Source organism: Plecotus auritus (genome assembly GCF_963455305.1).
Source record: "Plecotus auritus genome assembly, chromosome: 3".
Lineage (NCBI taxonomy): Eukaryota > Metazoa > Chordata > Mammalia > Chiroptera > Vespertilionidae > Plecotus > Plecotus auritus.
Genome location: NC_137772.1, coordinates 17,317,780 through 17,344,341, shown reverse-complemented (window position 1 = coordinate 17,344,341; position 26,562 = coordinate 17,317,780). Strand labels below are relative to the sequence as shown.

The 26,562-nt window shown below is 46.1% G+C and overlaps 1 protein-coding gene across 2 annotated transcripts in view; it reads left to right on the top strand.

Annotated features, from left to right (window-relative positions):
* The window catches only part of MFHAS1 (multifunctional ROCO family signaling regulator 1), a 72,944-nt gene extending 47,162 nt beyond the window's left edge, over positions 1 to 25,782 (top strand). Inside the window, exons 2-4 of one of the 2 annotated variants that reach the window (XR_013960278.1) lie at positions 11,794 to 11,920; positions 17,542 to 17,650; positions 22,925 to 25,782. Coding sequence is in view for 1 of the 2 variants with exons in the window: in XM_080662501.1 (XP_080518627.1) it covers positions 11,794 to 11,920; positions 22,925 to 22,958 (161 nt within the window). In the remaining variant the exon portion in view is untranslated. The remainder of the gene's footprint in view (positions 1 to 11,793; positions 11,921 to 17,541; positions 17,651 to 22,924) is intronic. The other variant, XM_080662501.1, reaches the window with a different exon arrangement.
* Positions 25,783 to 26,562: the final 780 nt, after the last annotated feature.

Below are 26,562 nucleotides of genomic sequence, written 5' to 3'. Positions count from 1 at the left end.
GAGTTCTGGTTCCCCCACAGACTCACTAACCCTGGGTGTGGCCAGCCTTTTCCATTTAGACAACTTAAGTGTGAAGTGGTATCTCATTGTGGTTTTGTTTGCATTTCCCTAACAATTAATGATGCAGAGTATCTTATCATGTGCTTATTCACTATTAGTATACTTTCTTTGGTGAAATGTCTTTTCAAACTTTTGCCCAATTTTTTTTTAATTGGGCTGCTTATTTTTTTTCTTAATGATTCTTGAGAGTTCTTTATATATTCCGGGTTCAAACCCTTTGTCAAATATATGCTTTACAAATATTCCCTCCCAGTGTCTTGTCTTTTCACTCAGTGTCTTTGGAAGAGTATAGGATTTTCACTTCGATGATGTGCTTGCCATACAGAAAGATACTATTTTATTCACAGGATCAAAAATACTCCGAGACCTATAGCCACACTTCCACTTTCAGCTCAGATAGAGTAACAGAGCCTGTCTTTACTCTCACACTCAGAAAAAACCACCAAACAAGTAAAATATATCCTTATAATAAAAGCATAATATGCAATTCGACAGAATGGCAGAATGACCAGTCAACAGGGGATGGGGCCACGAGCAGGTGGCACCAAGCCAGCCAAGGCGCATGCCAGCAGGTAGAGAGAGGAAACGGCAATGGGGGGTGGGGCGGCAACCAGCAGCGGCAGAGGGGCGATTGTGGGGGCTGGCACCATCCCCTAATTGGCCTGTCCAGTTGCCTCCCGCAGAGGGAGGCTGGGCAGCAATGGCGGGGGTGATGGGGGTGGCGCTGGCCCCTGATCAGCAGGCCTGTCGCCTCCCGCAGAGGGAGGCCAGACTGCGGTTAAGCCATCAGCCATCAGTATGACATCCCCTGAGGACTCCCTGTGAGAGGGCGCAGGCTGAGCTAAGGGACTTCCCCCCCACCCCCCGCCAGTGCACGAAGTTTTGTGCACTGGGCCTCTAGTAAAATAATAATCTTCAAGACCCTGAGCATCAGGCAACAAAGGACAGTATCCTGAGATAGAGAAATGGGACAAGTCCCAGAATTGCCTCAGCTAGGGCCTCGAAAGTGTCCAGGCTGTGGTGCAGAGACGGGGAGCTGAGGCAGCACCCAGAAGGTCCCCTGTATTAAGGAGACCATGGTGTGGACTCGTGAGCTGCTAAGTCGTCAGGTGCTGGATGGTTTGAAGGCAGAGCAACAGGACTTGCTGATGTGTTCATTGTGTGTGAGAGAGAAAGGGGGAGGCAAAGATGACTCCACATTTTTTGTCTGAAGTTACTGCGAGAACGGAGTGGACATTTTTTTATATGGGGGAGTCTGGGGGAGGAGTAACTTTGGGAGATGGGGCCAGTGGGCATTAAGAGTTTGACTTTGAACACATCAGTATCCAAGTGGCAATGTTGTATATAGTATATATGCATGTGTGTGTGTGTGTGTGTGTGTGTGTGTATTTTTTAAAATTTTTTTTCATTTTTTAAAATTCTCACCCGAGGATATTTATTTTTCCATTGATATTTAGAGAGTGGAAGTGAGGGAGGAGGGGGAGAGAGGGAGAGAGAAACATCCATGTGAGCGAGACACACTCTGACACAGGCCTGGGGTGGAGCCTGCAACTGAGGTACGTGCCCTTGGCCGAAAATCGAACCTGAGACCCTTAGGTCCAAGGGCCAACACTCTAACCACTGAGCAAAACCGTCCAGGGCTTTAGTGGATATTTTGATCTCAGTCTGATATTCAGGCGAGAGTTCAGGACTGAAGGTAAACTGAGACCTTGGCCAGGCCAGTGGCCTAGTTAAGTGGTGGTTCCCCTGTGTGCTGAGCTGGCACCGCCCTTGCCCCTGGTGAAGCTGGTCCTGTGTGGTGATCCCGCACTTTGTAACTGGCTGTGGCTGCCCTCATTGTGTCCTCCTGGTCTGTCTGCCTTTGGGCTTCAGTCTGGAAGCCAGCTGCCTCAGCTTTGCAGGTGGAGCGGAGTGGACACATAAAGAGCCTTTCTTGTCCATAATTACAGCCTTCAGGAGGCTGCAGGGGCTGAGGAGTGCTCAGTTTCGATTGTTCGTGCAATTTACTGCTTTTCAGGTCATCAGAGATGCTTTTTGTTTGGTTAAAGTGGCCTCAAGTCCGGGCTGGATCCACTGGGAATGAACTTGGGTAGGGGAGTAGATACAAAAAAGCTCGTGTTGGGAGAGGCCCCAGCTGGCCCACATCCCTGCACTGCTGGTTATGCATGTGGGAGATCTTGTTCATGTGCAAAAGAAGGTCAACCATCTCGAGATTCCTTCCAGCCGTAAGGCGCCGAGGTCCTGTCCAACTTTCACTTCCGTGGATTTTCTGTCTCCCAGGCCCTGCAGAGGCTCCCGGGCTCCCCCTGCCCAGCCCGACATTCACTCCTCCACCTTCCCTTCCTCCAAGGAAATGAATTGGCAGAAACTCTTGTCATCTTGCTTATTAGGAGACGGGAAGAAAAGGTGTGGTTTCTGATCATGGCTAAGGAGTTCAAAGGGCTCCCAGAGTATTTCAGAGTCAGGTCGATTTGGATAAGACCTCTGGGCCAGCGTTTCAAATTTCAGTTCGGGTCATAAAAGTTCCTCCCATTTTTGGTTGGAAAGAAGACTAATGATGGAGGGAGATGGTTTTAGTCTGAACGCTTTGATGCCGTCGGCGTTCATTTCTCTGAGCCTGGAACCACTTCCAGGAAGAAGTAGGTGACAGGCCTTCCCAATCAAGAGGAGCCTCTGCAAGCACTTCATCCCGGCAGCGGCAGGGAGGGCTTTTCTCCAACCTCACTGCATTTGGTGAAAGGGAAGGCCAGACCTGCAGGGTCTCGGCTCTGATCCTCCCGCCCTCCCTTCTTCCCCCCGCCACTCCCTTTGATCTGTGAAGCATGTCTAATCCTCAGCCAAGTCTGCTGGAACTTTATCCAGAGCAGGAAAAGGGGAAATATTTTTCCTTTCTTGGATGGATTTGTATTTATATAAACCCTTAGCAATGAAAATGGATCCAAGTGGCAGGCACACACGTCCACCGGGAGGCGAGGTGGAATGAATGAACGAATGAATGGCGGGAAGAGGCAGCTTCGATGTGGGTCAGATGGTGGCAGACCTTTTAAGGGTCAGCGAAGAGAGGGTAGTATGAGACTTCACATGCATTTTCTGAAGGACGTGCCTATATGTGGACCATGAAAGCACAGCTTAGGCTGAAGCAGCAGCCAGTCAATTAACCCCTGACCATGACGTCAGTGAGCTATATGTGCAGGGTGGGGCAAAAGGAGGTTAACAATAGTGAGTACGTGAAACACAGCGTTTATTCTTGTGTTAGTATTTATTTATTATATTTATACAAACAGCTGTAAACGTACTTTTGCCCCACCCTGTATGTATATGAATTATCCAGTCACTTCATTTCTTTGTTGTTACTAAGAGAAGAGTGATGTGGAAGCCTTCGTTTTCTCTGACTCAGCCTCAGCAGGAAGCTTTACCGTCTCACAGCGTCCCACTGTAGATTGACACACATGGATTTGTCTCTACCTTTTTGGGCCAACCCTTGCTCTCCTTCTCATGGGTAGTGTGATTTGACAGTATGCTTACCATCGATACGAATGCTTCCTTGTCATGAAACCACTCCATTTAAGCTTCATGTGGTTTCCTTGTGGTTCTGCGTTTCTGGGATGCAGGGTGATTCATTTTCAGACCTCCTAGAAAAATCTCACACAGAATCTAAAGACAGGATCTCTTGTTACTGTGTTACTGCGGTTTGTATATTATCTGGCCTAATGTGAAACCGATGAAGATGCTGAGAACCGCAAGTAGAAGGAACTTTGATATCAAACAATCTTTTATTTGCTATTGTTCACTTTTTTAGAACCAAAAGCAAAGCCCTTCCTGGTAGGCGCCTTAGCTTCCTGCAGCTTCCCTGGAGTCATTTCTCCTACATATTAATAAATGCCACAAGGAGCCAAGTTCACCTGCTGTCCCGGATGTTTGTTCTGGCCCCAGGGATATTCATTTTGTGTCATTGAAGCCTCACTTTCAAGTGGAATCTTCCAGAAGTTTCTACCTGGCATGTCGTCTTAGGAAACTTCTCAGGAACTCTGAAGATTTGGAGACCCCGAGGCTGATTGAGCAGATGGAGAGGGTCTAGGCAGAACAGCCGGGAGGAGGTGGGATGAGGCTTTTGTTCCACTGCAGGTGATGGGATTGGGGCGGGGCGGAGAGGATGTAGGGGAGAGAATTTCAAATAGCCAGACATGAGGTAGCCGGTAGGAAAGCAGGTCGGATGTGTGCAAAACAAACAGACAAAAAGAGACATTAGCAAAGGGAAGTGTTAGCTTGTACTATGAGGGATGGGACTGAACTCAGGCAGACATTTGAAAACAAATTTTGTCAACAGATTTTTCTCCCCTTGGGTTGAACTTTAGTCAAATGCTCAGGAAGTGCTGTGATCTGAGGTCACAGCTCCTGACCCAGAAGAGACCCCAGTGATGACCCATCAGGGAAGGGGCCCCACGGACCAAATGCCACTCTTCTCGGCGTAGACACCTGAGCTACTTAGTCATCTTCTGTCCCTCAAACACACAAACAGAAACGCTTTCTGTAATTATAAGCAGACATTACTATTAGGACAGTCACCTTCTGTCAGGAACTGGGCTAAACAAGAAGCATTTGTGCTCAGCGTGGGGCCCGCCTGGGGCTTCAGTTGCATTATTCATCAGGAGAGGGAGGATGTCGCAAGTTGGGATCATTGTGCACGTCATGGAAGTGCTCAGGAGTGTGCTTTTGTTGTTCCTTCTGCCAGTAACTGTCACCACTGCCACCACTTCGGAGAATGTTGGGAAGAAGCTGAAGTGAAGTGCTGAGATTTAGTTTGTTTCCTGCAGCCTGATGACCAGGCCACACAAACTCACAGAAGATAGGCACCGAGTTGTGCCCCTAGTTCAAGAGCATCTTTAAGAACCCCACTAGCCTGCTTCTGTTTGCCTTATAGATTGTACTCTCTTACTGATAAGATAATACAAAATTGTCCTCAAAGTTCAAGGCATAGAGGTGCATTTCTGAGTGTTTTTTTAAAAAGAAGTCCCAGCATTCAGAATCAAAACTGGACTTGAGAATTCAACCAATGGCTGGACCTCGTCCAGTTGCCTAGAACTCACTGGGAGAAGAATGCCACATCCCTATGGTTTGGGAGACCTCTCTGAATCCCAGAACTCCCTAAGAGTATATGTGACCAAGTGCTGGACAATATTTCTGGCCACCCAGCTGACTTCCCAGTGGCCCAGTAAGAAGATTCCTACTGAATCTACGGGTACCCTATCCAGCTTCCCCGGGAATTTGGTTGGCACTCAGAGGACAGATCCCTGCTAGCTTTGTTCAGCTGACTGTGAGCAAGTCTGACCCGAGGCAACACAGCCCACCTCTCCACTATCTAGGAGGCTGTGCCATACCCCAGTGGTCAGCATACTGCGGGTGGCTCGCGAGCCGCAGTTTGCTGCTCTGTTGACTAATGAGTTTGCCGACCACTGCCATACCCTATACAACCAGGTCTGGGGAGGGCTCTCCCCACATCCAACCAAGGTTTTCTTCCTTAGATAATCTCCCTCAGTCTCAAGGTGGTCTTTAGAAGTCTCTTTCCTCTTGATAATAAATTCCCTGTAAAAAGTCTCTGATTGTTTATATTAAGCCCCACTCTGTGGACACGTGACTAGATCCTGGCTGATCCATGCAGCCATCAGTCTTAGTCGGGCTGGGAAGTAAGGCTGTCTGACTGCAGATTCGACTATATCTGGTTATTTCTCAAGGACCAGTAATTTCCAATACGTTAAGTTGATTAGTGTGATTAAGGCGTTTTAGTCTGCTTTTACATTTTTGATAAAAATCTATTTTAAACAGCACATAGTTGTTATTTCATGGTCATCATTTTTAAGAACGGAGACGTGTACCACGCCGATGGCTTCCTTCTCACGGAAGCCATCCAGAACAGGAGCAGACGTCCTTGTTTATCTTTTCCAAATAGCAATCCAGTGCCTTCCCCTCCAGGGCTCCTTTCTCTTCTTGGTCTCCTAAGCCCTGGGATCTTTATTCCTTTTGGTAGTTCAGACACGGAGCCTCGGAGGAAACCAGGAGGAATGAGTCCATTTTTCTAGTGTTTTTTTTTCAGATGTGGTTTGTCCAGCTCATAGATTATACGTGATGTGTACAACATAATTGACCACTTCTGGTTGTGGTCTCCACTTCACTTCCCAAACCTACTTCGACAAACCCTCTTCATGCACACCTCCACCCCACCTTTCTGCTGAAAGCCCCCAGGGATCTCCGGACCCTGGGTCCCTTTTCTGTTGTTATTTGGCTTGTCCTCAGCAGAATTTGGCCCAATCAGTTCCTTTTGTTGAGGAGATTGTTTTCTTTTGTGAGGCCACATTCTGGTTTTCCTTCTGCCTTCTGGCAGCTCCTGGCTGCTCTCTTTTCTTCTGCCCAGCCTCTAAGTTTTCAGCCCCCCAGGAGTTTGTCTGTGGTTCCTTTCTCCTCTTTATCTTCTCACTTTTCTCGGTGATGTCATCTACTTTTATGCCTTTAAATATCATCTATTGGCCAATCACTCCCAAATCCCTCCCTCCAGCCTTAACCTTTTCCTGCAAATCAGAATTGTTTATGTAATTATACACTTAATACCTAGTCCCATGTTTGTCTAACAGTCAAATCTAACTTGGCCCGAACAAAACTCTTCATTTCTCCCCTTCCTACAAGCCACCTTTTTCTCTTAGTCTTGAAAATAGTACCACCACCATCTGCCAGTTTCTCAAACCAAAGATTTGGAATTATCCTTGGTTCTTCTCTGCCTCTGACCTGCACATCCAATTCATTGGCAAGTCCTGTTGACTGTCTACAAAACACACCCCAGTGTCCCCATCTCCACCAGCACCTCTCCAAACCAGGCCTCCACCATCTCTTCTCTGGGCAGGAATATGAGCCTCTTAATAGTGTCCCTGCCCTCATCAGAGTGACCTTCTTAAAACAGATCGGATGTCGTTACTCCGTTTAAAATCTTGCACGTGGCTCCCTACCACTTAGAATGAAAACCAAGCCCCCATGGTCTGGCCCTCACTGCCTCGCTTCCTCCCCTTGTCCGCTTTCTCCTTCACCCATGATATCACCACCAAGGCTCTTCTCTGGGCATCCACACATCATCCTGTTTCAGGTCTTTACATTAGAGATTCCCGCTGCCTGGAATGTTCTTCCTGTAGCTCATGTCTCCTTACTGTTTAGATTTTAGCTTGATGGTACCTCCTCAGAGAGGCATGCTGTCCTGGACGTGCCAGGGGAAGCAGACACCCAGTCACGCTCCAATTCATTAGCCTGTTTTAATTACCTGGGTAACAATTTTTTTTTGTTTTAAATATATATATATATATATTGATTGATTTCAGAGAGGAAGGGATAGGTAGAGAGAGAGAGAGAGAGAGAGAGAGAGAGAGAGAGAGAGAGAGAGAGAAACATCAGTAATGAGAGAGAATCATTGATCGGCTGCCTCCTGCACGCCTCACACTGGGGATTAATCCTGCAACCTGGTCATGTGCCCTGACTGGGAATCGAACCAGGACCTCCTAGTTCATAGGTTGGCGCTCAGCCGCTGAGCCATGCCGGCCAGGCTGGATAACAAGCTTTTTACCAGTTATGCAGTTTGTTTTTTACTAGTGTTCTTTGTAGACTATCAGCTCCATGAAACCAGGGATCGTTGTGTGCTTATTCCCCGCTCTGCTCTCATTCTGCAGTGGTGCCTGCCTCACCGCGTCAGGGGCTGCTTTGCAGCTGTTGCATGAATGAGTGAATCCAGTGGCAGAGCCAGGCCTGGGACATAGGATTTTCTTCTTTCATTTCTCCTTTAATTTATACCAGGATGTCTTTCACCAGTGGAGTACTTTCTGGCTCCAAGTTATTGATATCTGCTGTTTACTTAAAGGTTATGGTAAAATTTCTTAAAACGCTTCCAAAGTTATATTACCTTAATTCATTTGCATTTAAAATTTTCTTTTAAACTTCACCTTAGTTTAAGGATGATAGAAAATACCTTTACATGGCATTTCATGACCTGCATCTTTTTGGATTTTAATTTTTAAAAAAATTTTACAAATTATGCATAGTTTTTACTTCTGACTGTCAGAGATGGGCACAGCCCTGGGCTCGGCGACAAAGGCCCAGACCTGCTTCTGCTCTTTACACAGACTTGCTCTGCTCCTTCCTGCCGTCACTTTCTCTTCCAAAAAAAGTTATCGTTCATCATCAAGGGCTGAGACCAAAGTCACTTCACACAATGGAATACTTTTTTTTAAACCAAGACTACGCCAAAGTACAACCTGGCCTATTTATTTGATTTATTTAGCCGTGGTCCTGAGGGAGGCACCGTGGTGGTGCGATGAGGTGCGGGCACTGGGACCTGCCTTGGAGCGCATTGGGCAGCCACCTCTGTAGGTGGTTGGCTACGTCGGAACCAACAGATGCAGTGGCACGGTTTTAAATCGAACGTGTTAACGTTCCGTATTTACTCCTCCCTTGTATATGCTTTCTGGGCTTTATTTTGTCTTAAGACAAAATAAAGGTGTCCTTTTATCTCTGGCTTTCCTGTTCCACATAATAGGGACCAAGGGGTTCTCCAGTGCTTGAGGCCCCCGATGATGCTGGGCTCTCCAAGTGGGGAACCTGCCTGCTCACTGGTTGCAGCGGATACTGCCTTTGCCCCGTGGAGACGTGGGAAACATGCATCTGTGTATCTCATTATAGCTACATCCAGAGTCTCACTTAATTAAATTAATTAAAAGACAGGAGTGGGCCTTGGGGCTGGAGGGTATGAATTCTACAGTATTGGAGCTGAAAGAGGACTTGAAGACATCTAGATTATGCCTTATTTACTAGAACCTCTATACTTGTTTAATTTCAAGACTCCTTTTGCTGTTTGGAGGGATGTTCATAACCTACATCATTATCCTGGATCACGAAGTAGGTTTTATTTGCACTAAAAAGCAAGGTTTGGGGCTTTTAATATTGTGGTTTGGGTTGTCAGTATGACACATTTTTAGTATTTTCATCATGTGCCTAATATTTGAGAGTTTTGATGAGGGACAGAAAAAGCTGAGCTCATTTTACTGACCTTCTGTTGATTTTACTTTGAAAAACCATAATAAAACGTGGTGTTCTGCTCTTTCACAGGGGGCAACACAGTTGATACGCGTTTGCTCACATTTTAATGCCAGAAATCTTGAGCGAGAGCAATTAAGAATAGTTTTTCATAACTTTAATGGGCACAAGGAGACAGGTTAGTGGCCTAACACAGCTTCAGCTAATGTAGGGGTCTGTTTATCAGGCCAAATGTCTGCATCTCCAGGAAGACTGATTGCATTCATTGTAGGTTGCACATGACTAGACAATTTCCCGCAGAGGAGAAAGCGTTGGCCCTTAACACTGGCCTCTCCAGTGTGAGGCAGACTCTGTTCTCTTCTTCTTATTGGCTCACACGTAAAAATAAACAAGCAAGTAACCCCAGGGCCTCTTAATCTTGAATGACCCATTTCGCTCTAAGTTCATGTGTGTGCTTTGTCAATTTATGTTTCTAATTAGAATGTACTTTCAAGTTTACATTTCCACATTGAAATGTCAGTCTCAGTTTTTAGTGACCACAGACAATTCTATCTGATTAATAGGTCATAGTTTATCATGTCCCCGTTGTTGGACATTTGAGAGGGTTATCAAGTTTTCACTGTTGTGAATAGTGTTGCTATGAGTAATCATTGTATAATTTTTTTAATACATTTTATTGATTTTTTACAGAGAGGAAGGGAGAGGGATAGAGAGTTAGAAACATCAATGAGAGAGAAACATTGATCAGCTGCCTCCTGCACACCGCCTACTGGGGACGTGCCCTCAACCAAGGTACATGCCCTTGCCTGGAATCGAACCTGGGACCTTTCAGTCTGCAGGCTGACGCTCTATCCACTGAGCAAACCGGTTTCGGCTCATTGTATAATTTTTTGTCAGAAAGCAAGGCCTACTTTTTTACTGAATTTATTGGGGTAACATTGGTTAATAAAATTATATAGGTTTCAGGTGCACAGCTCTATAATACGTCATCTGTATGTTGTATTGTGTATTCACCAACCCACGTCAAGTCTCCTTCAGTCACCATTTCCCCTCCCTATACCCTCTTCTACCTCCTCCTAGCTCCCTTCCACCTCCCCCCAACCCCCTTCCCCTCTGGTAACCACCCTGCTTTTGTCTGTGTCTATGAGTGTTTATGCTTTTTTCCTCAATCCCTTCACCTTTTTCACCCAGCCCCACAACCCCCCTCCCCTCTGACAGCTGTCAGTCTGTTCTCTATCTATGAGTCTGTTTCTATTTCGTTAGTTTATTTTGTTCATCAGATTCCACCTATGTGAAATCGTAGGGTACCTGTCTTTCTCTGACTGGCCTATTTCACTGAGCATAATGCGCTCCAGGTCCATCCATGTTGTCACAAAGGGTGAGATCCCCTTCTTTTGTTACAGCCGATAGCAGTGTTCCATTGTGTCAATGTGCCGCAGCTTTGGATCCACTGAGGGCACTTGGGCTGCTTGCACCCATCGTGCAGGACTGTCCTTTTGCTAAGCTGACTTTGTCGGATGCTGAGACCCTCCACGCGGGAGACCCTGCCTTAGACGCCTGTATCTCCTGCATCTTCTGCAGCTTCTCACACACAACACGGCCTCTCTATTTAAATATTCAGGGAGTGGCTGTACTTTGCTTTAAAATCAAATTTGTGTTAAAGACATTTGAGACGATGAGCTTCTATTTTAGTAGATAGCTCATGTTATGAACCACGCTTTGCACTCGTGATTAAGATAGGTTTTTGGGGGATGAAAAAGCTGTTTCTGTTATTTTCTTAATTTAGCAATTCGGCACATTTCTTAAATCCTAAGAATACTGTCACCATGCCTTTTGGAGTGTACGGTTGTACTGAGTGAGAGCACTGTGCTGGCCATGGCAACAGAGAAAGTGCTGCTGGATGGGGGGTGGGGAGGGCGGGTGGGGGGGAGAGTCTAAGGAGCGGCCTTCATCCTGCTCTTAGGGATTTAATGATCCCGTTGGAGAGAAATTGTATCCAGGGCGTGCTGGGGACACAGGTTTCCTTTGGGTATTGTGGGAATCCATTATGTTAATTATCTGTGTTTCCTAGACCCCATTCCTAATAAGATAGTATTGTGTTGGTCTTTTCAAATCCGCACACAGACCTACCCAGGAAATCCTCATGCCAGTGCGAGGCTGGGCTGTTCACCTTGATAACGCCTTTGGTGGCTGCATTTCCAGGTCATTTGTGTGGGGCTTTGTTGAAAGGCTGCTCCCTCTGCCCGCATCCCATCTGCCCCGTCCTCATGGTGTACAGCTCCTTGGCAGGGCCCGCTTCTCTGGGCTCTGGGGAGCCTGGCTCAGTTGCCTGACGTGTAGATAAAGATGCCTGGAGTCAGTCTGTGAAAAGGAAGGTGAGGAGACTAGTGGCAGATGCTGTCTTTGTCTGGAGCGATGGCCTTCCTGCCACAACCCTCAGCACGTTCTACGTGGTGATGCAGATGAGAATTTCGGCAGTGCAGGTGGGCGCAGAGCCAAGGCTGCTGTTCTCCTCGCATATTTGTTTCGGGGGCCCATCGGCTGTGGACCCTGCGCTTCCCCACTACCTGCCCTCTCCTTGCTTCCTTCGTCCCCAGCTCTGTTCCTCTGTCAGATGGTCCCATTGTTAAGGCAATTCTCATTCATGCGTTTTTCTCTCTCCTCCTGCAGGGGAGCTGCTGAGTCAGCCCAGACCTGAAGGAGTGGCGGAGATCATTTGCCCCAAGAACGGCAGTGAGCGAGTGAATGTTGCCTTGGTTTACCCACCTACACCGACTGTGATCAGCCCCTGTTCCAAGTGAGTTCTGAACGTGGTAGCCCCTGCCCCTCACTCCTGATCCTGCCTCAGTAGTTGTGATGACAAAAAGCCAAGTTCAAGTATATCTCAACAGACCTTATAAAGTGTCCTCCCCACCCCCCAGAACAGACCAAGTTATCTAGGTGACATCAACACTGTGGCTTATGTAGCAAACTAGGAGCTTTTATTTTTTTTCTTATTTGTGATTTTTTTTTTAACTTTTGCTGAAAAAAGAAAAAAGGCAGAGCATTTTTAACAGCTTTATTGAGATTTCATTTATATGCCATACAGTTCACTTGTCAAAAGTGTATAATTCATTTTTGCAGCTAAATGCAATAAAAAAAAAAGCATTGTTTTCATGGGTAGTCTTAATTCTGTCATTGCAGAAGTAAGTGGGCCCTCGCTTCAAGGAACAGTGAGGGCCCATTAAATAAGCAGAGCTGTGGAAAAGCCATAGTAGGTTACTTTTCCTCTGGGCCTTTGGTTCTGTATCAGTCCTTGGTACTCAGAGGCTGTGTTGTCTGTTCTCATCTTCCCCCAAAGGGACTTAAAGACAGAGAATGCACTCCACTGATTTTTAGAGAGAGTGGGGGAGAGAGGGAAAGACAGAGAGAAATATCGATGTGAGAGAAACACATCCATTGGTTGCCTCCTGACCAGGGCCCGGGTCAGGGAGGAACCTGCAACCAAACTGAGGTACGTGCCCCTGATCAGAATCGAACCCTTTGGTCCGCAGGCCGACTCTCTATCCACTGAGCCAACCCGGCTAGGGCTGAATTAACTTTTGGATACAATGTTAGCTTAGTGTTATGGATAAAACTCATCCTTTTTTCTTTTTTTTTTTTTTTTTGGTAGTATTAAGAACTAAACAGTGAAACCACTTTTCAACTAAGATGAAATGCATTCTTATCACAAAACTTGTCTCCTTGGAGCAGATCTGGTATCTTGGGTGCTGTCATTTCAGCAAAGTATTCATGCCGGAAACCTGCATTTTTCCTCCTAGTTGACCACATAGATTTTTTTTTTCCATATATAAGCTTTTTACAGGGAGGTTGGGAAGTTCAAATTTGAGGGTGGTCATCTCCTCTGGAGAAGCTTGCTATCAGGCTGTGTTGGGAGAGTTGTGTCCCTGAGGTGTTGGCTCTCCTGCCTTTGTGGGGGCTCTCTACGGAGGGAGGGGCCTTCAATGACATGCTCATTTGGCTCATTAGAACATCTCCAACCCCCCTTTCCTGGGAAATAGGAACACTCAAAGAAACGTGTATCTAAAGCATTATATTCAGAATGCTGTTTTAGCTAATACGAATAGAGAGAGTGTAATGCCTCGCTAATATGCCCCTAAGACATTGTCAGACCTTGAAGTGCTTCTTCAATATTAAGTAGAATTACACAGTAACTTCATATTAACCAGAAAATCTCCAGTCCTGAACCCATCAAACTACAGAAATTTTCCTGGTCTTTGAATTGGTCCCGTTCTTTCAGACACAGTGGGGTAAGGACAAGGGGACAGTACAGAAACAGCAGGGTGTGGGAGGGGGAGAAACCATTGTTTAATACACTTTGCATTGGTATAGACTTCCCTGAGCCAGGAGAGGTGTTAACCTATTGTGTTGCCCCAGCCACGTGGCATTTTAATAGTCAGGAGAGAGCTAGGACTTACATATCCATTTGCAGGAGAAACCACAGTGGCCTGGAGCCAGCTTTATCGGTGTTTTCCCAGGGGCTTCTTGTTGTACTGCCACAGAAAGACACTCACACCAACCTGAAAAAATGCTATCAGCCCCATCTCTCACACAGTTTATTATACCTAAGTGAACAGGTCTTTAAAGTCCCGAGTAATCAGAGCTGCCTCGCCTCAGACATCTAGATGCTGGAGGGAATGCCTTGAGGACTGAACGGCTGTTGGCCTCGCTCTGTGAATGGTTTTATTTTGAAATGGATTTTTTTTAAGGCCTTATACAGTGGATGGCAGGTTTGGAGTGTAGGTCTCTATTCTAAATGAAGGAAATCTGTGAAAACAAAACACATCCAGGCCAGGCCCAGTGGGAGGTCTAATTTACAAGTAGATGACAATATATTGGAAGCCGGAGATTTAGGAGACAGTGAGGAAAGCTGTCACAGGAGATGGCCATTACATCCACACAGCTGTGGGCTGAGCCTGAGAGTTAGACTTGGGGCCCAAACGGGCAGGAGAAACGGGGAGATGCGGGGGCGGGGTGGGGCGCCTCTTGCACTGGCCTTGCAGCTCCAGCCAAGTTAACTTAAGCAGCAGGTCACGCAGGGGTCCTCAAACTACGGCCCGTCCAGGACATTTATCCGGCCCTCCGGGTGCCGCTGCCTGTCCTGCTTAGCAGCCGACTCATCCCGGGCCCGCAGTGCGCATAGGAATTTGTTCATAGTTTTTTTTTTTAACTATAGTCCAGCCCTCCAACGGTCTGAGGGACAGTGAACTGGCCCCCTGTTTAAAAAGTTTGAGGACCCCTGCGTAGAATGATCTTTGACTTCTGTCATCCCATACAATGCCGGTGGATGGATGGCTCTAAGGGCAGAACGGAGCCATGCTGCCTGGACGAGCACACCCATTCCACCTCCAATTCACCTTTAGAGCTGAACGTAATTTATTGTTCAAATCAGGGAAGGATTGAGAGTGGCAGGAGGGCTATTCCTAATTATTATACCAGGATGCCAGGCGTCGACCAGAGCTGTCCCAGGCAGACCAGAGTAATCACCCTGCTCTCGGGTCACTGGTCTAGACTGTAGGTGGTTTTTAAAAGGACATTCCAAGCTCTTCTTTGACCAGTTTACTCCTCCCCTTTATTGGCCAAGTCAGAGACTGGTCACGCAGCTGTCTGCCTTTGACCATATATGTGTACAGTGGTGGTGCTCAGTGAGCTTTATGAAGAAAATCCACTGAGGACTGTTATCGGATATTCCTTATGAATTCTCAGCTTTTCTGTTGCTCATTTACAAACGTTCTAGGTGTTTCATTCCTGAGTCGGGAGAGACAGAGAACAAAGAATAGGGACTGATTTACTCTCCTGGCTCATCTCAGTGGTTGGTGGCTGAGGTCTGGACAGACATTGCCCTGGGGAGAGGTTACCTGTCCTGAAGGGAATGAAGTGCCTCTGTTTCTGCACCTCGGCCTCCAGGGAGACGCCTCCAGGGGGACACCGAGGAGGTGATTATCAGCTAGAGATACAAGTCATTTCCATACTTTGCCCTTTGGAGCTGATTTTTCAAAGATTTGCATTTGAGATGAGATGAAAATTTATCCAGCAGCAAGTTGGCTGGGTTGCTCTAAAAAATTCTGACCTTCTTAAGGGTACATTTCTTAAAGCTCCATTGAGGTAGACTTTCATACCGTAAAACTGGCCCCTTCAGAGATTATGAAGATATTTGCAACTGACCACATAGTCTAATTTTAGAACATTTTCAACACTCCAAAGAGAAACTTCCGGCCCATTTGTGATCACTTGTGTTTGATATAACACCTAGCTCCCTGCAGTCAGTACACATTTCAGTCGCACTTTTAGGAATGGCTTTGCTGCCTGTTGTGATGGTATTAAACAGATTTGCAGTTTTAACAAAATTCTTACAAACACGTTATCCCTGGTCCCATTCAGTCTAAAGGCAGTGAGCTGACTGTCCCCCCGCCTCCCCGACCCCAACACACACACCAGTTTACTGGACAAAGAGGGGAATTAGAGCTTCTTGGAGGGAGATCAGCCTCCTTCAGAAGTTGTTTTTGTCTTTTTTTTAGTATAGGTAGCAATTTCAAACATAGATTTTATTTTTTAGAGCCATTTAGGTTCATAACAAAACTGAGCAGAAGGTACAGAGAGATCCCATATGCCCTTTGCCTCTACACATGCACAGCCTCCCCACCACCCTCACCCCCACAGAGGGCGCATTTGTTACTGTTGATGAACCTTCGTTGACACGTAATCATCAAGTCCACAGTTTATATTGGAGTTCACTCGGTGTTGTGCATTCTGTGGGTTTGGACAAGTGTATAATGACATATATCATACATGTTACAGTATCGTACACAAGATTTTTTTGCCCTAAAACTTCTCTGTGCCCCGCCCCCTTAACCCTTGGCAGACACTGATCTTTGTCTTTTTAGCTTTATTGAGGTGTGATTGACACATAAAGTTGTAAGGTATTTAGAGTATGCATCCTGGTGATTGAACATGTGCACATTGTGAAAGGGTGGCCAGCACCTAGTGAAGGAACACTCCTATCCCCTCATACGTTTACCCTTCAGGCTCCTGAATGGCAGCCAGCCGACCCCCAGGCTTTAAAGGGATGCTGAGCCTTGGATGTTAGGAATCATAAGGGACAAAAATATACTTTCAGTCAGAAAAGAAAGGAGAAAGTAGATGGGTAATTGTTAAATTTTATTGAAAAAGTGTTTATTTGTGAATTCCCGTCTCCATCCTGTTGCTATGCACGTTGAGCCTCTTAAAATTCCAATTCTGAAGGGAAGGTGCAAACTTTGAGCAAAGAGCAGCCGGTGCCTTTCATTTTTAGGTTCCCTGTAGAATATTTCTCTTTCTCATTTCCAAAGAAATGTAGGACAACCCCCACCCCCACCCCAGCCAGAAACCCCAGTGTATCGCCTGATTTTCATGTAAAAGGTGGAATTCAACAGGTTAGCATAAGAAAATGCTTTACCTTCCGTACTGGAGTGCAGCCCACATTCTTCCCTGTGGTTTGTTAATGGACTGATCCTTGAATGTACCAGGAAATGGGCATCTATCATTTTTATTTCCCGACAGTGGCCATCTCTCTTGCGTTGGTACTTGTCTGTCTGGGCTCTGTCATTTGTGGGGTGGTAGCACTGAAAAAGGACCTTCATTCTGGTTTTGGCAGGTCGTGTGTTACAGAGTGAGAAAAAAATGGGCCGGTTTGAAAATGGATGGGCTGAGCTTCCTTCTTTTCCAGAAAGTACTACTAATAATAGGAGGCAAGGTTGAGGTACCGCATTTCAAAACTGCCTTTTAAACATGGGCTGTTGCGTATATACTGTCGTGTTCCATTCAAGCAAGATCCCAGGAAAATTCCAGTTATGCACTGTTGTAAGTATTCTCAAAAATAGAGTGATTACTTTGCCTAGGAATGTTGGCAGTTATATTGTTATGACATAAGGATATTTAAGACCACTTGAAATAGCCTTTTATAAAAAGTAGGATGAAGACCCTGTGGTCTGTATCTCACCAAATAAACAGGCAAAGTATGTTTAATCGCACTCAGATTTGTTAATATGAACTTGATTAAAAAAATCCTCGTAAACAAGGGAATGAGACAGACTTGGCTTTATCACAGCGGAGACTTTTTCACTGATCACAGAATGTTTAAATGCGGAGGGCGGGGAAGGCTGCACGCCGAGTTTTTCACTGATCACAGAATGTTTGAATGCGGAGGGCGGGGAAGGCTGCGCGCCGAGTTTGCCCGGGCTGTGGAGCAGGTTGATTTGCATTGATGAGTCCTGTTCTTTGCCAAAGGTGAGGCAGCTCCTTGCCTTGCAGCTTTCACAGGTGAGGAGCAGTCGTGTTTCTTTGATGACGTAGTCTCCCGTCAGCTACATTGATACTGGCATTTGTTCCCTCTCTGCTTAGGTATCTCCATACTTTCTTGGAAAATTAAATGGAAAAGATAGTGCTTCTTTCCCCTATGCCACCATTTTTACTGTGCCCACTCTGACTTTAGGAGCACCAGTGTTTAAGGGTAAGTCTCTGGGAAGCAGAGAGGGTTTCTGAATGACCGACTCAGAGAGTTTAGGGGAAAAGCGGGGGTTGGGTTTGGGATGAAAAGATTGTATAGAGCAGGACAGATGACAGATCTTTTACTTATCCAGAATCAAGACCCATCTGGGAATTAAGGATAAGGAAAGTGCTTGATTCTTTCACCCAATTCACTGTAATACCACATATATCAGTCATCAGATCCTTATTGGAAAAAAAGAAGTCTTCTAAAAAAATCTCTCCAGTATTAGGCAAGATGATAACATCAGGAAAAGCTCAGTTGATCAGCACAGCCGATAGCTTTCTTTTTAAAAAAAAAAAAAAAATATTTTTTTAATTGATACTTTACAGAGAGGAAGGGAGAGGGATAGAGAGCTAGAAACATCGATGATGAGAGAAACATCGATCAGCTGCCTCCTGCACACCTCCCACTGGGGATGTGCCCGCAACCAAGGTACATGCCCTTGACCGGAATCGAACCCGGGACCCTTCAGTCCTCAGGCCAACACTCTATCCACTGAGCCACACCGGTTTTGGCCCGATAGCTTTCTAAGAGCAGTGTTTGTATTTATTTTCTCAGGGCACTTTGATGGGTTCTGGAATTAACTTCCTGAGTTGGAATCTTCCCGACTTGACTTGTGCAGCTGTGAGGTAGCATCTGTCAGACGCAGATTACGGAAGCGCTGATCTCCTGGGTTACTGGGAGCATCAAGAGAGACTATCACAGGGAAAGCATTTAGCATTGTTCCTTGCACTGAGTAAACAATGCTCAGTAAATTCAGTTGCTCTTATTTCTACTCAGAATTATTAGTGGTGTGCACTGGGGCTGGCACATACAGGTAATAATGAAAAAATTTCAAAATACACATAGAGATACTTGAGTAAAATCTACCCTCTGACTTACTAGCAGCGTTTAGCTTATTAATGGAGGTGCCTGCTCAAGGAAGGTACACCTGAGTGCGGGATAGGGAGGTGAGGGTGTTGGCTTCCCTTCCCTTCCTTGCCCATGAAGGGGCCCAGGTAGAATGCACGAGGATCTGTTGGTAAGGCCGCCTGCAGTTACCAGTGAGCATCAATACCCAGCCCAGGCTTCAGGAGCTAAAGAGATGAGCGGTAGCATTTCTTTCGTGTTGTAGTCACACATGCCTACTGTGACTGGATAATCCTCAGAGGGGACCCCAACTCCTTCGCTCCTCCCAACAGCCCTGTAAGTTCCATAGGGCCGGAGCACTGAGCCCACAACACAGTTACTGAGTGCACCGCTGGGCTGAAATCCGCATCGTGACTCCCAGTCAGTGCTGTTTTCACAGCAAGCTCTTCCTTCCACATTTGTTTCAAAATATACTAGTAGTGTATTAATAGGACATTAGGGATACAGTAAGGCCAACAGATCAGGAAACGGCTGCCATTGAAAAGATAGTTGATTACTCACATTTCCTTAGAGGACAGACATGCCGTGGGGGGTCGGGGCGGGGAGCTACATGGGGAATCACCGGGTCGGTCACAAGGCAGAGAGAGAGGGAGGAACTGGGCAAGGGCCTGTATTGTGGTTTCTGTGGGAAGGCAGAGGGACAGGCTTAGCCCTGGCCAGTTTGGATAGTTCAGGGGGCTCTGGGGCATATACTGTCCCTGGTTGTCTGGGGCCCTTGCAGTGTTTGGGGCAGGTGGATGGTGGCCCAGAGCATGAGGAGGTTGTGGGTTCTGGTTTGCATTTGAGAAGTACACTCACATTTGAGTTGTTTACCATCTCTGGCAACTGGCTCACATTGGGAGGGCAGCCCCTCCAGGGGCAGCAGGATCCCGATGTCAAAACATCAGAATACAGGAAGTCAAAGGCATGGTTATTACGTCATGGTGTGGCTTCAGTTTTGGGCCTTCAATACCTTCAGTAACACATATCCCAGGAATGCGTGTTCAGTAACCCGAAAGGATGCTGGGTCTGAGACCCCCAAGTTGGTCTCCCCCTTCTTCTTCAGGCCTCTGTTTCCAACTTCCCACCTGGCAACCTCTTTGGATGTAGGCTTCATGGGTATGAATTACTGTCTTTCTCCCCCAGAGCCCTTCATCAGCCTGTGCTTTGCACCCATCTGTGAGGCAAGGAATCTGTCAGCCTCAGCGCTGTCCCTCTTCTCCAGGTGCAGACCTTCTACGGTCATATCCGCGTGTCTCAACAGGAGTGAATCCCGCCGTGTAACTTTCTCTTTGACCCACGCTATTCTCTAGATCAGTGGTTCTCAACCTTTTTAATGCCACGACCCTTTAATACAGTTCCTCATGTTGTGGTGACCCCCAACCATAAAATTATTTTCACTGCTACTTCATAACTGTAATTTTGCTATTGTTAATGAATCGTAATGTAAATATCTGTGTTTTCCGATGGTTCTCAACCCGATGGTCTTAGGCGACCCTGCTAGTGGTTCTCAACCTGTGGTCGGGACCCACAGGTTGAGAACCGCTGCTGTAGAGCCTAAGACCATCGGAAAACACAGATATTTACATTACGATTCATTAACAGTAGCAAAATTACAGTTATGAGTAGCAACGAAAATAATTTTATGGTTGGGGGTCACCACAACATGAGGACTGTATTAAGGGGTCGCGACATTAAAAAGGTTGAGAACCACTGCTCTAGATCCACCTGTCTTTGCCAAGATTTCTATGATTAAGTCTCAACTCAAGTGTGAGACCCTGTTACTTCTCTCCCTGTTAAAAAGCCTTAAATAGCTTCCTAGTGATTATAGTCTCAGGTTCAAATCCTGGGCATGACTCACAATCAGACATGTGTGATACCCTCTTACTGTGGGAGGGGTCAGCCATACGGCATCCCTGGCTGGGTCTCAGGCCTCAGCTGGCTGCCACCCCTCCCCTCCCACCCAGTGAAGGCCCATTATTCCTAAGGCCAAGGCCATGTGTCACCTCTGAGAAGCCATCAGCCCTTCTGATGAGCTCACAGTAGCTTGGCTATTTTTTACCTGTGACTTTTTCATCACATCTTATTAATCATTCATTCAGCAGATCTTTGTTGAGTGTTTAACCTCTGCTAGGCATTGTGCCAGGTGTTGATGCAGAAATAACTGAGTTAGACTCTGCCCTCGAGAATCTAATAGCCTCCTTGGGGAGAATGAGAACCAGAGCTACAAACAGGCAGTCTTGTGAGTAATTACAACTAAAATGTGATACCTGCTGACGGGTGTATCAGCAAAGTCCTGTAGGCAAGACACCACCAGCCAGAGCTGGGAGAAGTTCTAGGAACTTGAGTGGGTCTTGATTGATGGGTGAGGACAAGCTAACGGAGATGGGGAAGCAGTGACTCGATGGATTTTTTTCCTCTAAGATCCCGAACATGAAGAGTGGTATTCATGTAGGGAAATGTTCACACCGCTTTTACCTTCACTCCCTTTCTCACTGGAGTATTCCCTGTAGGTGCCCCTGATTAGGGATTGTGTTTTTCTTTTTTAAAAAAATATATTTTATTGATTTTTTACAGAGAGGAAGGGAGAGGGATAGAGAGTTAGAAACATCAATGAGAGAGAAACATTGATCAGCCGCCTCCTGCACACCCCCCACTGGGGATGTGCCCGCAACCAAGGTACATGCCCTTGACCAGAATCGAACCTGGGACCCTTGAGTCCGCAGGCCGATGCTCTATCTGCTGAGCCAAATCAGCCAGGGCACTTTTTTTTTTTTAAAAAAATATTTTTATTGATTTCAGAGAGGAAAGGAGAGGAAGAGAGAGATAGAAACATCAATGATGAGAGAGAATCATTGATTGGCTGCCTCCTGCATGTCCCCCACTGGGGATCGAGCCCGCAACCCAGGCATGTGCCCTTGACCAGAATCGAACCTGGGACCCTTCAGTCCGCAGGCCAACGCTCTATCCACTGAGCCAAACCAGCCAGGGCGGATTCTTGTGTTTTTCAATCTCACGTGTGGCTCAGGGGAGCTGATAGCTAGACACAGCTGTCGGCATTTCCACAGGTTCTTGGATTCTGTGAACAAAACATTTACGTAGCACTTGTCTCGCACCAGCCCACGTCGTCCAGCGCCCATGTTACCTGCTTGGCTGAAACGTGTGTTTTCACGAGACCATCCTCTTTGCAGTTAGATGTATTATTACTGGAATTTCAGGCGGTCTTCAAATCTTTCTTGACTGCGAAGTGACCGTATTAACAGGCCTTCAGAGGGTCCTCGTGGCTGAGTGCCATAGAAACCGGCGTAGACTGTCCTCGGGCCCTGAATGTTCTAACCCGTCCAGCACGGGTTGGGGTCAGGTAACTCCTTTGAAGGCCTGGCTCTGCCGCTCTCTGGTGTGGACCCTCAGGGAAGTTATTTAACCACTTGGAGCCTTGGTTTGCTTCTTGGTAAAATGCAGGGGAAACTGGTGCTTACCTGGTAGGATGAGCTGAGCTGATGATTCCTGAAATAATGCTCTCCAGTGACCAGTGCTATTCCCGGCGGGTAGTGTGTTGTTAGTAAATGGAAGGTGTCTATTTTTGGTGACATTATTATTAATATTATGTTCAGCAGATTCTTGTATGGGCTGGAGAGATGTCTTAGGTAGATACTGAATTATCAGTTTCCTTAAAATCAAGTAGTCTTAGGAGAGATGGAGGGTAAGGGAAGGGGGGTCCTAACCCCTGTATGTATGTGTATGTTTTTTTAAACGTTGCGAAAGCAGTTCTTAAAACATCACAGCTTGCCTTTGTAGGAAAGCTGAAATAAGGGATGGGGACATTTGCCATTTTTTCCTCTTTTGTCTGAATTGAAGGTCACTTCATTTAACTGAAGACACAGCAGTTTCTTCATTTTATATTCACCCAACTCCTGAGTGTAGTTCAACAGCCTTGTTTACAACACTTTAAGTAAAATCCTTCTTACTCTTTAGTATATATCCCTACTCCTGGAGGGTTATTTAGCATGTGTCCGTGTGAGTTCCTGGTCAGGGGGCAGTGATGTGTTCAGAGTTCGGGGTTCTTAATCACAAATCCAGGGAACTGTGCGATTGCAGTGGAGTAAGTGCTTCTATGTAATTGGTCTCTAGTCTCTGTGTCTGAGCCTCATTTCATAGAAGTGTTCGACAGGTGTCTCGTGAAAGGACTTTGCTTGGTAGGAACATTATTAGGTAACTATAAGGTGCTCTAGAAATAGAAATGAAAATCTGTGCAAAATAGATTTAGAGTCTCGCTTCCTGTGCTTATAGTTGAGAACACCATTGCCTTTTGTCATTTCTGTGCTTTCTTCTCATCCACCCCCGTAGGAAGAACGTTGGTGAAAAGCACAGAAACCAGTGACCTTTATGGCTGTGGAATTTCCGTGAAGAGACTCACCTGGACCATGTTTCGTACCTGGTAACCCTCCGCGCTCCCAGTGTGTCATGAACTTGAGTGCATGGCTCAGGGTGCTCTCAGAGGAGGGAGCACGCCTGGCCTGCCGACAGGCTGGGGAGGGGCGGGAGGAGGTCGGGAGAGAGAATATGGAGCAAGTGTTTTACAACCTGAACCTCAGAACTGTGATCCTCCAAGGAGAGCGCTACTTGAAGAAAAGAAAAGACAAAAAAAAGTCGAATGGCTTCTCAGGGATTTTGTTTTCTGTGCACATATAAGCCATAGTTCCAGCGCAGGTGGCAGTATTTAGAGCACTCAGATTTCAGTTCTGTTCAATGTGAACGAGGGCGCGCCTGACCATTCATTGCTGTTCCGTATCTAGTGTAAAATATGTACATGTTTATCTTTATTTTTATAATATGCAAATACATTTAAATTTATACAGTTGGAAGCTTCTAGCGTTAGTTAACACTGGGTGCAATATTCGCATGAGAACTGTGCCAAGATGGGGCTGACTTCTTATTTTAGCATAAGACCTTTCTGTTCATTCTTTATTCTGTAATCCTTGCAGATTAAAAAAAAAAAAAAAAAAGGATACCTGTCTGCCATGGGTTAGGGTTGGTTCGTAGAGATTGCCAATAGTCTGCAAGGTGCACGCAGGCACTGACTCCTCTTCTGACAAAAGGTCCTGCCTGTGAGCCGCCACGTGTCACTACTGCCGAGCACAGTGTTCCTCGCTGACCATATGTGGTCACGGGTGATTCGCCGATGGAGGTCTGGGATTAGCGTTCTTTAGCAGAGGAGGCCGAAGCGTTAGCGAGTCCATTGGAAACCTGAGTCTTTCTTTAAAAATTTTTTTAAAAAATTTATTTTATTGATTTCAGAGAGGAAGGGGGGAGAGAGAGAAACATGAATGATGCAACAGAATCATTGATCTGCTGCCTCCTGCATGCCCCCTACTAGGGATGAGGCCCACAACCCGGGCATGTGCCCTGCTTGGGAATAGACCCATGACCTCCTGGTTCATGGGTTGACGCTCAACCACTGAGCCACACTGGCAGGGCCTGAGTCTTTCAATAGCTTAAGATAATCAAGAGTCAGTTCGGAAACACGCAGAGAACTCTCAGAATGAGTGCTCTTTTTTCTAGAACAGAGTCTGTGAAATTGAGCAGAGCACTTGGCAAGCCTCCACATCTGGCTGTCAGGCCTTCAGAGAGTCAATGGCCTAATAGGAGAGCATAATCCCCCATTGGTTATTTATAAATACGGAGCCTCTCATTGGTCGGTCTTCTGCCAAGAACTAGTAGAACTTGTTTTAAAATCTCCAGGAAGCAAAACTTAAAAAAGCAAACCAAACAAATTGCTTTCCCTTCGATTCCTAAATAGAGCCAAGCAGCATCTGCGTCAGTAGTAACACCTTCTAGTCAGAGTCAGAGGGATGTGAGGGACCACTGACATCTGCCTCCTCTGCATGTTGATCGAAAATGTGTAAGACTGTTCTCACCAGTGTGAGGCAGGAAAAGTGAGTCAGCTGGTCGTATTCTTTCATAAAGTATTAACTCTTGGAATGCCATAGTCCACAAAGTCTCAACAAGCAAGTGGCTGCATCACAAAAAAATCACAAATCAATTTTTGTAGACTATTTTGTGCCCCAGGAGTTAACTTTACCAATTCCAGAATCTCCAGTTAAACAAGGGTGATTTCTTATGATCAGAAAACCACGTGGAATCAGACTGTTTCTCCGTTTTTAAATACTTGAATATGACACCTAAAAATTGAGATTTTGCTCTCTTTAGAACAGTCACAAAATTAGTCTGGTTGAGCCTTTTGTCACAGTTCTCGTGTGTGTGCATGGGCGTGTGTGCGTGTGTAAGTGTCAACTGAATGCTAATGTTGAATTGCTTTATGGACCATTGAATCGTAAAAGTTTTTAATTGGCACGAGACAGTCCTTAAACTGTTAAATTGATGGATTTTGACCCGTCTTTTGTAAAGACTCTTAAGTGTGTGACTTTGAGCTAATTCTCCCGGGGACCATATTAAATGAAAAAAAAAAAAAAAATGCCCCTTTGGGTGACATACCCTGCAAAGTGTGTGCTGTTATTATGAACATAAATGCCCACGTTCTTAATATCCATTTTTCAACAAGTGATGTTTTGTGCTGTCATCCGAACCCTAGAGAAGCAGAGTAAGAAGAAATCTTGGGGTCACATGTGTTTAAGTAAAAAGACCATGCAATCGAGGGTCATGTGACCGAAAGCAGCTCCAGAAAAGCTTGAGACCTTGCCTCAGGGTGGGGGAGGGGTGAAGATGCAGAGAACACTCTGCTCTCCGGGAACTGTCACCATCTGTGCAGGAAGCCCTTTCCTCTGTCAGCACCTGGGAAGACTCCGCCAGCTGAGGCGACAGGCAGGTCACTAAGCACACGGGGAGTCTTCCCGCCGAGTAGTCCCTGGCCCCCCAAAGAAACACCCTCCACGTTGGTTATGGTTTCTATCCCTGCAGCTCGCGGTATCAGAACCACTTCCTGGAATTGTAACGTGCTGCCAGGATTAATGTTCTTCCCCTTCCAAGAAAAAAAGGACAGTGCCCGTACTTGACACGTGTGTGATGGACTCCTATGACTGAAAAACATGGAAAGGGCTTGGTGTCATTCCTGATGGGTGATGGGATGTGTGTTATTTTTCATGCCACAGTTTGTGAATTGTAATTGCGGTTTCCTATTTAATTGTCGTAACCGGACAGAAATTTAAAAAAAATTCAATAAAAATACAAATGTTTAAGCAACTATATTTCCAGAGTTTAGTTATTTCGATGGGTGTTTTATTTTTTATTTGTTTTTAGTTTTGATTTTATCACTTAAGGAATAACTTCTATATTTTTAGGTAAGTCACTTTTGAGCTATGGGAGATGGGCGGTGGCAGCTCTGTTTGGCTGAGTCCCAAAGAAGAAGACAGTTTACCAGGGTCCTCAGACTTTTTAAACAGGGGGCCAGTTCACTGTCCCTCAGACCATTGGAGGGCCGGACTATAGTTTAAAAAAAAACAACCTGTGAACAAATTCCTATGTGCACTGCGGGCTCGGGACGAGTCGGCTGCTAAGGACAGGCAGCGGCAGCCGGCGGGCCAGATAAATGTCCTCGGCGGGCCGCATGTGGCCTGCGGGCCGTAGTTTGAGGACCCCTGGTTTAAACTCTACCCTCTGGCCAGGCCAGTGTGGCGCAGTGGTTGAGCACCGACCCAGGAACCAAGAGAGGTCTCTGGTTTGATCCAGGTCGGGGCATGTGCTCAGGCACAATCTACAGTGGGGGGTGTGCTGGAGGCAGCTGATTGATGATGTTTCTATTGCTCTCTCTCTCTCCCTTCCTCTCTCTAAAGATCAATAAAAAATATATTTAAAGCAACAACAACAAAAAAACCCACTCTGCCCTCTGCTTTTAGGCTGGAGATTCAACTCTTGAATATCAGCTCTGGTCTCTTAAATCAGATCCTTTTCCAGTGATCTGCTGTACTCCTGAATCAGAGCTTATGAATGTGGGGTAAGCTTGCATGCAGTTCCCTCTCACTGGGCTC